General features: G+C 55.9%; 1 protein-coding gene across 2 annotated transcripts; it reads left to right on the forward strand.

The window, feature by feature from the left end:
* The first annotated feature begins 637 nt into the window (after positions 1-637).
* On the forward strand, positions 638-12,523 carry PLEKHG2 (pleckstrin homology and RhoGEF domain containing G2). Of its 2 annotated transcripts, none has more exons than XM_080908533.1 (19): positions 638-1,378; positions 1,992-2,122; positions 2,732-2,991; positions 3,070-3,170; positions 4,256-4,322; positions 4,431-4,477; positions 4,663-4,813; positions 4,985-5,122; positions 5,267-5,467; positions 7,267-7,359; positions 7,444-7,530; positions 7,872-7,905; positions 7,993-8,094; positions 8,185-8,232; positions 8,308-8,346; positions 8,502-8,518; positions 9,343-9,519; positions 9,642-10,542; positions 10,930-12,523. In XM_080908533.1, the coding sequence occupies exons 2-19, from the start codon at positions 2,014-2,016 to the stop codon at positions 12,396-12,398; spliced, it is 4,041 nt and encodes a 1,346-aa protein (XP_080764659.1). In that variant the 5' UTR covers positions 638-1,378; positions 1,992-2,013; the 3' UTR covers positions 12,399-12,523. The 2 variants fall into 2 exon arrangements, with proteins under 2 accessions (XP_080764659.1, XP_080764660.1); XM_080908534.1 differs by having other exon boundaries at positions 2,735-2,991.
* Positions 12,524-13,403: the final 880 nt, after the last annotated feature.

Raw genomic sequence — 13,403 nt, forward strand, 5'->3', positions numbered from 1 at the left:
TCACCGAGAGTTACATGGTGAAGCCCTGTCTCAAACAAACCAAGCCGTTCGGTCGAATTCTAAAATGTGAAGACTTGTAAACTGATGAGAGAACACACGCCCACCAAAAGACAAGGAAAAAAAAAAAAAAAAAAAAAAAAAAGAAGTGCTCCAGGTGAGGATCGAACTCACAACCTCGGCATCGCTTACGCCTAGCACTGACATATAAGTACCGCGCGCTAACCGATTGCGCCACTGGAGCTCCGGCCGCACCCTCGCGCCACAAAGTCCTTCAGTCAGCTGCGGTCGCGCGACTTTCCTCGAACGGCTCGGCCGGACGTTGCATATGCAAATACGGAGCCGGCCGATCGGCCAATAAGAACGAGAGCGCGAGACTATTCGGGATTCTCACGCCTCGTGGGTCCCTTTGCTGTAAAAGGTAAAAAGTCCTCCCGGCTCTAGGCTCTCGGAATGTGGGCGGCGACTCGCCGTTGGACCCGCCTGCTCGCGATTATTCAGAGTAGGGGGCGGGGAGTCATTTTTAAAAAAGCCCTTGCGGGAGGGCGTGCCGGAAGGCGGCCCCTCCCCCCAGCGGGCGGGAACAGGATGTGAGCGGCACAGGCGGCCAGGGGGAGGAGAAGCCTCGGGCGGCCGCCCCCCGCCCCACATCTGGACCCGACTCTCCCCGCCCCAGATGCGGCGGCGGCGTCGCCGCCCCCAGAGCCCCAGGACACTCATCCCGGAGCCCGAGGCGTCCGTGGTGTGGAACCCAGGCGTCCGGGACTTCTGTCCCGCGTCTTAAGAGACCCACAAGTCCCGGCTCCCGCGCCGGGGCCGGGACCTCTGATGCCCAGCGCCCCCTCCTGGACGAGCCGGGGGCTCGGGAAGTCAGCCCCGAGGCTGGAGGCCCGTCCCGCACCCGGCTTCGAAGACCGTAGGATCTGGCCGTGCATCCCTCTCATGGGGTCCCAACTCTGAGTCCAAGACCCCCCTCCTGGAGCCACTTGGGGACAGGACCTCGCGCCTCGACTTAGGGCTGCAGCATCCATCCCCTCCAGGAGACCGAGGAGTTAGCCAGTCCTTGCGGGTCCCTCCCGGAGGTGACTTCATCCCTGCCCCTCGGGTTCTGGAAACTCTGGAATCCCGGTGCCCCCGACCACACACAGCCCTACCTAGAAGACTGAGGAATTTGGGTCCCCAGCGCCCTGGTCTGAGACTCGAGTAGAGGGGTTGCAGCATCTTCTATTTAGAACACCGAGACTTCGGACTCTGGATCCCAACTCTCCCCGGATTCTGGAGTCCGAGAACCCCCAAGTTCACGACCTTAAAGTCTGGGTTGTGAGCCTCTCCCGGGAGACGCGCGGGACTCCCGACCCCAAGGCCCGTGGCTCCCCGGGAGGTGAGGGGAGCGAGGGGCCCGGGGCTGGGGGAGGGGGCGGCGCCGAAGCGGAACAATGAGGGGGCGTGCCGGCGGGGGGTAGCGGAGGCGCCGGCTGGAGTTGGGGGCTGCAACTGCACAGGGGAGGGTCCAACGGTGGGGACCGCGGTTGGGGCGCCGAGGGACCGTCTGGAGCAGGGTGGAGGACTCGGGGCCAGCGCCCCAGTGCGCCGTCCTGGGCGGGGTAAGGAACCGTCTGTAGGACCCTGGCATCCGGTCCCCCAGCCTCCGCCCTCCCCTGGGACCCCGCGGCCTCTCCCGCCCACGGTTTTTCCCAGCCCTGCCCCTCGCCCTCAGCTTCTGCCTGAGCCTGAGAGTTCCCAGGATCCCTGAGCCTTGGGAAGGGGGGCCCCCCAGACAGATGGGACTTGCAGACTCAGGGACTTTTGCTGTCTTCGTTCTTTGTCTCAACCTTTTCCCATCTTTAGCTTGTCTTCTGAGCCCCTTCTTTCTGTCACTTTCTATCTTCTTGGAGCCCCTCCTTAGGATTTAGATCAACTTCCAGCAACCCTGTGAGTTGGAGCGGCTGGGAGACCAGTGAAGTCTAGCTCCCAAGAAGTGGGTCTCTTTGTAGGTCCGAATTGTGCCACTCAGCCATGCCAGAGGGAGCCCGGGGACTCAGCCTGTCCAAACCCAGCCTTAGGCTGGGGTGTGGCCACCAAGGTGAAGTTTGCGACTGCGCAGCTGTGAGTGATACTCCAACAGGTGAGCAGCCCAGACAGGTGGAGCCTTTGGGCATTTGTCCCTTCCTTCAGGACAATGAGCATCCCTCTGTGGCTCGCCTAGAGCGTGGCCAAGACAGCCCAGCCCTGTCACCACGGAGGAGACTGCTAAGCTGAGGAGGATTCAGGAGAAAGGAGTTGGACACAAAGAATTCTGCATGCAGGGAACAGTATGTGCAAAGGCCCACGGCTGCACCTTTAAGTAGTTGGACAACGTTGAGTGTGAAGGGGTGGGGGCTGTTGAGAGGAATGTGGAAAGGGGACGAGGTGAAGGGGTCTGCCGTGGCCGCATTCGATGGGGGGGCCCTGTGGAGCTGAGGAATTTGGACTTGAACATAAAGGCCCTGTGCTTATGGGAGTGACAAGGTCAGGTGGACAAATTCGTAATGGTAGCTGTGGTCGATGTAGGAGGTGAATAAAAGCGGAGATCCAAGCCCCAGAGACGAAAGAACCCTGACAGGTACAGGGTCAGACTGGATCATTTAGAGTAGTGGAACAGAGAGAGACCTGTGGGAACTGTCATCTGAGTGTAGGTGACTGTGGGGGCCGAAAGACTGTCTGGGAAGCCCTGACCACTTGTTCCCCACCTCAGCAGCTCCTGCAGCCCCCACCATGGCTTCTCCGAGGGGCTCTGGCAGCTCCACCTCTTTGAGCACCTTAGGCTCTGAGGGAGACCCATCTCCAGCCTGCACAGCCTCCAGGTCAGAGCCCCTGCCAGAGCCTCCCATAAGCCTGCACCTGTCGCCCGTGGGAATCCAGGGTTCAGTGAAACCTTCCAGGTTGGAAAGAGTGGCCAGGGAGATTGTGGAGACCGAGCGGGCATATGTTCGGGACCTACGAAGCATCGTGGAGGTGAGGTGGGCAGGCACCTGAAGACGGTGGTGACCCAGGCCAGGCCCTTGGCCTCTGTAACCCCTGTCATCCCCACAGGACTACCTGGGCCCTCTGATGGATGGCAGGGCCCTGGGGCTGAACATGGAGCAGGTGGGCACACTGTTTGCCAACATCGAGGACATCTATGAGTTTAGCAGGTGAGGGACAGGGTGGGGACCTCAAGGGGACTGGCTGCTGTCCTAACACTAGCCTGAGTGCTTCTTGGTGGCCTTATGTAGGCTGGCATGTGAGGTGTGGTGACACTGGGCATGATGGAGACAGTGAGGACCCCAGGTGGGGAGAAGGGTAGAGCCATACAGATGCCATGTTAGGCTCGCAGACCTTGAGTCGTGTGGGGTCTGAGTGACCAGTCTCAGATTTACCACTGCAGTTCCATGGGCCTAGGACACCCTCCGCTCTGCACAAACCTAGCTGGATGCTTGCCCTAGTGAAGGAGACACTAGGGCCCAAGTGTGGCATCTCAGAATCCCAAGAGAAGCTTCTTTAGGGAGGATGGGGGTGTCGAGACACGGTTTCTCTGTGGAGCCCTGGCTGGCCTCGAACTCCGAGATCTGCCTGCCTCTGCCTCCTTTGAGCTGGGATTGAAGGTGTGTGCCACCAACTGCACAGCAAAAGACAAGCTTTTGTGATTTGTTTTATTATTTGAGATAAACAGGGTCCTATATAAAGGCTTGGAACTTGCTAGGTCGCTGAAGACGACATTAACTCATTCCCCTGCCTTCACTTCCCAAGAGCTGGAATCAGAGGCAAGCATGACCTAGGGTCTCCTGGTGTGCTTCAAGGTGGCCTTCAAATTAAGATCTTCCTGCTTCAGCCTCCAGAGCTACGTACTCAGCTTTTCTCTTCTGTTGTTGTTGGACTAGAATCTCACCAAGTGACCCACACTGATGTCGAACCCTCCATCCCCCTCCCTTGCCTCCCAGGATTACAGTGTAGTACCACCACTCCCTGGCTTACAACACACTTTGCGATATCTAAAATGTTGGGCATTCCCAACACCCCCTTTCCCAGGGCTGTGGTGTCACTCCCTAGGTCGTGACATGCCAACCAGCTGTGACAGGGTTATTAGGCTGAATAAAACGAAGCTGGACAAAGACAGAATGAGTGGGCTGTGCTTTCTCATGTGCCATCTCGGGCTCCTTCCCGTCTGTCGGTTGATCTCTGGAGTCTGGTCATGGGACAAGGAGGTAGGCAAGTCCTTTTCCTTCCCCCTCCCACACAGCGAGCTCCTGGAGGACTTGGAGGGCTGCAGCAGTGCAGGGGGCATCGCCGAGTGCTTCGTGCAGAGGGTGAGTCTGAACCAGCCTCTGAGGACAGCTCTAGGCTAGGGAACTGCTGGGCTGGGGATTCATGGGGCCATGGGAATCTAGGTGGTGCTGACTCACATGTCCCCATAGAGCGAAGATTTTGACATCTACACATTGTACTGCATGAACTACCCGAGGTGAGGCAGAGAAAGTCCCTGCTTGGCCCCAGGGTATTCCCGTGAGCCAATGTGCTGAGCCATTATCCTCCACCCTCTACCCATCCCCACCCCATGCCCAGGGCAGCCCCTGATCTGATCATCCCCAGCCCTGGCCACCTCCCTGCTGGAGCACCAGCCACCACTGACCTGTGCTGTGCCCCCAGCTCCCTGGCCCTGCTCCGAGAGCTGTCACTGTCCCCGCCAGCCACTCTGTGGCTACAGGAGCGTCAGGCCCAGCTCCGTCACTCCCTGCCTCTGCAGAGCTTCTTGCTGAAGCCTGTTCAGCGCATCCTGAAGTACCATCTCCTGCTGCAGGTCAGCTGTGCGAGGCCTGGCTCATGGAGAGGAGGAGGCATGGTTGGGTCTAACTGCCACCCCTGGTACCCTATCTGGTCTGCCCCTCCCCTTTTTTTTTGCTCCGCCTCCTAGCTCACACCTCTTTTCTTTTTCTCCCCCATCCTGTCTATGCTGATGGATGACTGGCAGGAACTGGGCAAGCACTGGGCGGAGGGTCCAGACACTGGAGGACGGGAGATGGTGGAGGAAGCTATTGTGTCCATGACTGCCGTGGCCTGGTACATCAATGACATGAAGCGAAAGCAAGAGCATGCGGCACGCCTGCAGGTGCCCCCCGGGGTGGGCCAGGCCACCCAAACTGAGTGGGGGCCGATTGCTCTGTGTGTCCCTGTCACTAACACCTCTGTTTTGGCTTGTATAATGTGTGTCACCAACCCACGCCTGTCTCTCTGCCTGGTGTGGTCCCAGCAGGAAGTGCAGCGGCGGCTGGCTGGCTGGACTGGCCCGGAGCTCAGCGCCTTTGGAGAGCTGGTGCTGGAAGGCACCTTCCGTGGGGGAGGCGGGGGAGGCCCAAGGCTTCGTGGGGGTGAGCGCCTGCTCTTCCTGTTCTCCCGGATGCTACTGGTAGCCAAGCGTCGGGGGCCTGAATACACCTACAAAGGCCACATCTTTGTGAGTATGGGGTAGGGGTCTGGGTCAGACAGTCACAACTAATATATTTCCACCTGAATACTCAAAGGGGGCAGACTGTTTAGGTGGACCCAGTGACATTTGACCTTTGATTCCAGTTCCTGGGAAGGCTGAGGCAAGGATCAAAAGTTCAAGGCTACCCTGGGCTACAGAGAAGGTTGAAGACCAGCCCTGGGCAGCTTGATGTAAAACAGGAAAGGCTAGAAGTGGGGTGTGTTAGCTCACACCTGAAGACCAAGCACTTGGTGGGGGTTGGGGGGGTGCCTGAAGCAAAAGCTTAAGGCCAGTAAGACCGACAGGAAGGCTCAAGGCAAGCTGCGTAGGTTACATCCTGAGATCCTGTCTCAGGAGGGACACACTGATCTTCGTGTTATAGGATAGTTAGGACTGACTACAAAGTGAGCCAGACCCTGTCTCAAAACACAACCAAAAAAGCAACAGTGAACACAGCTGGTGGCCACAGGGCCCAGTTCGTAAAGATGCCACAGACTTGTCCTCTGACCTCCACTGGCAGTTTGGTGATGTTCATACCCCCTCCCACACACACAAGTACATGTAAAAAACATAAAAACATAAGGGCTGGAGAGAGCTCATATAGAGGATTCAGATTTGCTCCTGGTGTTTGTGTAAGGTTTCCAGGGGCACATGCGCATAGCCTGTCTCCCAGATATGGTTTGTTCGCTTCTGAGACATGGTCTCATTATACACTTTGAGAACGGAAGACACAGAATGAAGACTGAGCCGGGCGGCGATGGTCCACATTTGACTTTATCTGTATGTGTGTGAGGAAGGGGTGCTGGGGAAGGCTCCCACAGTTTGGTTCTGTCCTGCCACCTGTGGAAACTGAGAACTGAACTCTAAACTTCAGGAAACCCACAAGTGCTTCTGCCCTGACTAAGCCCTCCCGACAGCCTTCTTGATAAGCCTAGCTGGCTGGAACTTGCTTTAATTCTCCTGCCTCAGATCTCCAAATGCTAAGACTACAGATGTGTGCCATCTTATTTAGTCAGCATTTTTTCCCCCCGGGAACCAAAAAACAGGAAGCATGGGCTAGCAAGGTGGTTCGGTGGTTAGAGTGCTTGTCTCACATGAACAGAGCCTCCTATTCCATCCCCAACCCAGGATAAGCCAGTCGTACCAGAGCATGTCTGGAGTCCATGGTCATCATCGACTACAAACTCACTGAGGCCAACTTATAATATGTGAGGTCCCAGTTCAGTAGTAAAAGGGAGTGGGGGAAACCAGACGTGTGGTTACCCATGCCTGTAACCCCAGCCGTGGAAAAGCTAAGACCAGAGAATTAGTACTTTGCAGCAGCCTGAAACTACATAGTGAGACTCAGACTTCTAAAATGTAGGGACTTGGTAGTCATGGCGCACACTGTGAGTTTAAGACCAGCCTGGCCTGCAGAGGTAGTTTCAGGGCAGCCAGGGATATGCAAAGAAAACCTACCTCAAAAAACAGAAACAAAAAAAAAAAAAACCTGCCATTGCCCACAAAAGTGTTTCATCAGAATACCTGTAAGGTAGACTCGGGAATCATTTAAAAATTGGAGAAAAGCTTAGAGAGGTGTGGGAAGTTTCATCATGGGGGTCAGGAAGAAGAGGGAACGTGAATATAGGGAGGAATCTGGTAAAGGAGTGACCAGAGCCTATCCTGATGGGGTAAGAGGCAAAACAGCCAGTGGGGAGCCCCTTTGTAGCAGATCGGAACCCGATGTTTTCTAAAGGGTGTCTGGTGCCCGACAGCTCTCAGCATCCCACCCTGTCTGCTCTCCTCAGTGCTGTAACCTCAGTGTGAGCGAGACTCCTCGAGACCCCTTGGGATTTAAGGTGTCAGATCTGACCATCCCCAAGCACAGACACCTGTTTCAGGTATGCAGAGGGTGGGCTGGGCTGACAGCCACTCCCACCTGCAGCTCAGAACCTAGATTCCCTCATCGCCTACCTCACCCCCAGGCCAAGAACCAAGAAGAGAAACGGCTGTGGGTCCACTGTCTCCAGCGCCTCTTCTTTGAGAACCATCCGGCTTCCATCCCTGCCAAGGTATGGGCCTGCTCAGTAAGTGGTCTGGACAGCAGGAACCCAGTGTCCATGACACCCCTGAGTAGTGTGGGTGGGACCCTTGTACTACCTGATGGCTAACCCTGCCAAGCTCTGCTTTCTGGTTTTGGAATCCAACACATTCTTGCTTTGTGATCTTGGGCAACAGCCTTCCATTTCCTCTCCTGGTGGAACAGTAATACTCTGTTGTAGGGCTTAGGTGGGATCTGACGGTCATCAGCCTGGCATCAGAAGCAGCCATTTGTTCCTGGGAACGGTTGGTTCTCAGGATCTGCCCTCCCAGCCCTAATTCTCCAACACGTCTCCATCTCCCTGTCTTTCAGGCAAAGCAAGTTCTCTTGGAAAACAGCCTGCACTGTGAGTCCGGGGGCCAGGGCTGGCTGTGGTCCTCTGCCAAAAGAGATGTTTCCGAGAAAGTAGACAGTCCCCCAACTCTTGCCACAGGTGCGCCAAAAAGCAAACATATCCCAGAACCCCCACCATCGCCACTGGACTCTCCCCGACCTCTAGATGCTAGAAGTTTTACCCCCGGCAGAAGAAACCCAGGTAACGGAAATAGGATGTGGGTTCAGATCTTGGCACATCTCTCAAGGCCGAAGGGCTGGACTCACACTGAACTCTGGCCATCCCTCTCAGCTCCATCTCCAAGACTTTCTGGCAGTCGCCGAGGCCGCAGACAGTCTGGTGAGTACCCACCACTTGAAGGGGACCCAGGGAACCAATGGCCTGGCCTCCTGACATCCTTTTTCCTTCCCCTAGAGCCAGCAAAGGAACCTTATGTTATTTATCCCCAGAACGGTTAGTGACTGGCCTGTGTCTGTCAGTCTGTCCTTGTCTCTTTATCCAGGGATGTCTGGGAATGGATGGGAAGGGAAGAAGCGGGCAGCTGATCAGTTACTGGGAATAATTTACCCCTGTGTCTTGTTCTTGTTTCTTTACTTCTCCATCCCCAGATAAGCCTCAAGTCAAGGTAAGAAATGCCCCCCTGTCAGAGTTTGGGTACCTAAATCTCTAGCTCTAGTGGAGAAGGGAAGTTCTACAACCCTGGGTCAAAATAAGCATGTGTTAATAATAAAGGCTCGGGGACATAGCACTTGTGTCTGTGTGTGCACAGAACTCTTAAGTGTGAGCCCTTAGCAGCACCTAAAACCAGATGTGCTGGCACAAGCCTGAAAGACCAACCCAGGAGGTAGAGGCAGAGGACTTGGGAGGTCAAAGTTATCCTTGACTATAGGCAAGTTCTGGTCTAGCCTAGACTGTGTGAGACTCTCCGAAAGGGGGAAAAAGAAAACAAAAAAACAAAACAGGCCTTAAGCCAGGTGTCCTGGCAGGTTCCTGCAATTCACCACCCCACTGGAAACTGAAACAGAGGGGTCAAAGGTTTGAAACTGCATAGGCGAGTTCTCTGTCTCATCTCTGTGAGTTTGAGGCCAGCCTGGTCTAGATATTGAGTTCTAGGCCAGTTCAAGCTATATAGTGAGATCCTGTCACTCCAAAAGTGTGGGGGGGGGGGGATGTTTGCGAGGGGAAATAACAATCAGAGCTAGAACATCAGATCCCTGAGTTCATTCCCAGCAACACATTTTATTGGGGCAGGGGAGCTAGGCTGCCTGTGGTGAGAAGGTACGATTAGAAGGTCAAGACCACCTTAGCTACATAATCTTCCCCTACCCCAAAATTAGATAAGGAGATGGAGGGGTCCTCCTTGACTTCCACAATGTGCAAGAGAGGTGCTGGGAACTTGGGACACGGAGCACTCCTGGCCCTTGCTTTCTATGCCTTTCCTTCTCACAGCATGCTGGCAGTGAAGGGGAACTCCATCCCCCATCTGAGCTGCAGCCACCAGTATCTGCTTCCGGCCCTCCTGAAGACCTGGAGGATGCTGGGCCCCCCACATTGGACCCGTCGGGGACTTCCATAACTGAGGAGATTCTAGAACTGCTAAACCAGAGAGGCCTCAGGGACTCAGGGGTGAGTTGGCACACTCCATCACAACCCTTCTGAAGCACTAGGGCAGGCCAAGCCCACGGTCCCGGTCAGTCCTCCCCGTCGTCTCCCTGATAGCTTGGCTTTTCTTTGTGTACCCACTGCAGCCAGCCACCCACGACATTCCCAAGTTCTCCAGAGACTCCAGGGTGCCAGTTGAAACTGAAACCCTCCCGTTCCAAGCCCTGCCCAGTAGAGAGTCTTCAGAAGAGGAGGAGGAGGAAGAGCTGGAGACAGATGAACGGGAGCCTTCCCCACTCCATGTCTTAGAGGGGCTGGAAGGTTCCAGTGCAGCTGAAATTCCTGGCATGCCTGGCCTCACCAAGATTCCCAGTGACATATCCAGCCTTCCAGAAATTCCCGAGGTTCCCTGCCTTCCGAGTCTCTCTGACATCCCTGGTGTTTTTGAGGTGCCCTGTCTTTCACCCATGTCCAGTGTGCCTGACATTCCCAGCTTAGCCAACACCCCTTCCTTCCCATGTGGCTCCTGGCTCCCTGTACCCCTGCAGGAGGCAGCGCAGTCTCAAGCCACCAGGAGGGAACTGTTGACTGGGAGCAATCCGGGAAGACTGAGTGAGCCACCCTCAGAAGGCAGAGAGGGGCAGGAGGAAGACACAGAAGGCGTGTCATTCCCAGCTGTGCAGACCCAGGATGGCACCCCAGTCCGAGGATTCCCGGAAGAACTGGAATACCGCTCTTGTTCCGAAATCCGGAGTGCCTGGCAAGCACTGGAACAGGGGCAGCTGGCCCGACCTGGCTTCCCAGAACCTCTGCTGATCCTGGAGGACTCTGATCTTAGTGGAGGCAGCACCAGCGGGAAGACAGGAATGCCACATTCGGAGCGGGCAGCATCACGGGTTCGAGAGTTGGCTCGGCTCTACAGTGAGCGGATCCAGCAGATGCAGCGAGCTGAGACTCGGGCATCCAGCAATGCACCCCGCCGCAGACCGCGAGTCCTGGCCCAGCCCCAGCCATCCCCTTGCCCACCCCAGGAAGAGGCTGAACCAGGTGACTTAAAACTTTTTACCCCTTGCAGTGCTAAGGCCTGTGGCCTATTTATCACATTCTATCTAGATACAGGCTCTACCACTGAGCCACGCCCCCAGCACCTCACTGGGGGATTCTAGGCAGGGGCTCTACCACTGAGCCACGCCACCAGCCCCTCACTGGGGGATTCTAGGCAGGGGCTCTACCACAGAGCCACGCCCTCAGCCCCTCACTGGGGGATTCTAGGCAGGGGCTCCACCACTGAGCCACGCCCCCAGCCCTCACTGGGGGATCCTAGGCAGGGGCTCTACCACTGAGCCACACCCCCAGCCCCTCACTGGCACTGGGGGATTCTAGGCAGGTGATCCACTATGTCCTCTTTTTTTTTTTTTTTTTTTTTGCATACAGGGGCCCTGCCTGCATTTGGACATGTGCTTGTGTGTGAGCTGGCCTTCCCACTGAACTGTGCCCAGGAGTCTGTCCCTCTGGGCCCTGCTGCTCTGGTTCAAGCGGCCACGCCTTTGTGTACACCAGGAGGTGACCTGAGTGAGCAGAGTCTAAATGTTTCAGATTCGCCCAAGCAAGACCAACTGAGTGATAACAGCATTCCACCTCCTGTCCCTTTACCTGGGCAAAACAACTTCCAGAACCCCCCGGTTCCATCCACGTCCCTTGTGTCTAAGCAAGACCCTCCAGATGTTGTCCAGGTCCCAACCACCTCAACCTTGCCTGATACGAGTCAGCTACAAAGCCAAGTTCCAGCAGCCACTGCTTCAACTGAGCACAGAAACTATGTGGAGATCCAGGTTCAGCCCACCACCACTTCCCTTCCCGGACAAGATTGTCAGGCAGACTTTGAGATGCCAACCACTGTGCCATTGCCCAAGCAAGAAGGTCATGAAGATGGCCAAAGCCCAGACAGTGCCCCAGCGGCGGAGCAAAGAGATATCAGTGTTAACCAGGGCCTAGCTGCTGTTGGTGGCCAAGGTGTCAGCCCTGTGCCAGTGAGCACAAGCAGCCCTGACCATCAGATCCCAGCAACACCCCTGCCATTGTCACCTGACCTCCCAGACATGGAGGGGCCTGGTGCCTTACCTCTGCCTGCACAGGGAGGTCATCCAGACTGCTGCATCCCGTCCAGGCCCCTACCATCTTTGCCTCAAGATAGTCAGATGCCAACCATTGTCCCCATGTCCCAGCCACAAGGCCTTACAGACGCCAAAGTGCCCCTGTCTTTCCCCAAGCAGGAGGAAGCTCCAGAGTTTCTGGGTCCAGAGCCCAGCCTCGCAGACATGCCAGCTCCCAGACTCTTACCTTCACTGGGCCAACAGAACACCACAGATGGCCACGTGTCGGCAGCTGCCACACCTTGTGCCGAACAAGGATGCACTGAGGATCCTCAAGGCCAAATAACTTTCCCAGTTCAGACGACCTCGGAGTTGCCCAAACCAAGGGGTTTAGTCTCTCGTGTTGCCACGTCCGAGTCTTCGGACTTGACCCCACCGCATAGCCTCTCACTCTCCACCCGCCAGCTCCTGGGCCCCAGCGCAGCCGCCCTCTCAAGGTACCTGGCAGCTTCGTACATCAGCCAGAGCTTGGCTCGGCGCCAGGGACCCGGGGGAGAGGCCATGGTCGCCTCCCAGGGTCACTGGTCCTCCTCTGCCCCCACATCACGGGCACCTTCTCCACCACCTCAGCCCCAGCCCCCAGCCCCTCCAGCCAGGAGGCTCAGTTACGCCACCACAGTTAGTCTCCAGGTAGGAGGAGGTGGGCGTCTACGACCAGCCAAAGCTCAGGTCCGGCTAAACCACCCTGCTCTCTTGGCAGCCCCTCACCCGGGAGCCTGTGGGCCTTCCCAGGGCCCAGGAGGCTCCTGATAGTGCTTTCCATATGTAAGCCTGGACCTTAGGCTTTCTAAGCTTCAAGAACGTCCACCAGGTGCCACCCAACTTCATGACATCCAGAGTCTGGACACAGGTCCAGAAATGGCTGTCGCTGTCTACCCCAGGAATCTGCCCTCAGATGGCCTTCCTGAGATCATGGTTATTTTGTTAATTAATTTTATGAAATGCTGTGTGTTTTGCCTTTCTTGAGGTAATGGGAAATGGGAAGGGCTGATGTGGCCCAAAATGCCAAAGCTCTGAGAATATTTGCCGTAGCTCAGTTGGTAGAATGCTCGCTTAACATGGGCAAAGTCCTAAGTTTGATTCCCAGCACTACATAGAACTGGGTGTCACAGGGCATACCTGTAATCTGTGAAGATCAGGTATTTGTGGCCATCCTTGGCTACATAGCAAGTTCAAAGGCAGCCTGCGTTACATGAGGCATTTAGAACGATGGTAACCTGTCCAAACATGCATGGTGCTGCGACCTCCAGTCGCAGCTTCGAGGGAGGCTGAAGTGAACCCAGGAGTTTGGGTGGCAACCTGGGCTACATAGGCAAGAGCCCTCCTCCAGGTAGACCCTCTGAAATCCATTCAGTATTCATCTCTGTCCGTTTCCTATCAAGTATCTTGCACACGAGCGTCTGTCCTGTACTCCATCCACACATCCAATTATAGTCTCTCATTCCAACTCCTTTCCACTCTTCCATCTAAATACACCTGGTATCTGTGTCTCCACCATTTACCCTCGCATGCTGCCGCCCGCCCAACCACCCATTGTTCCATCTATAGACCTCAATACTGCTGTCACCTCCAATCATCACCCCCCTCCCTGGCCTTCTCTCCTTGATAGGGTTCTTCCAGGTACCATGAAACCTCAGGACCTTTACATGCTGACACCAGGGCAGATTTAGATGGGGTTGTGTGGGAGCTCTGTTCCTCATTTGGTTGTCCTGGGAACACCCAGTTCCCCCCCCCTTTCCCATGAATATTCTGAAT

This window comes from Micromys minutus (genome assembly GCF_963924665.1).
Source record: "Micromys minutus genome assembly, chromosome: 32".
Lineage (NCBI taxonomy): Eukaryota > Metazoa > Chordata > Mammalia > Rodentia > Muridae > Micromys > Micromys minutus.

Bases quoted from the DNA above. Each gene is read 5' to 3' on its own strand.
- PLEKHG2 (XM_080908533.1), top strand. From the start codon at position 2,014: ATGCCAGAGGGAGCCCGGGGACTCAGCCTGTCCAAACCCAGCCTTAGG. The intron at 2,123-2,731 runs GTGAGCAGCCCA...TCCCCACCTCAG, and splicing joins TGTGAGTGATACTCCAACAG to CAGCTCCTGCAGCCCCCACC. The intron at 4,323-4,430 runs GTGAGTCTGAAC...ATGTCCCCATAG, and splicing joins CCGAGTGCTTCGTGCAGAGG to AGCGAAGATTTTGACATCTA.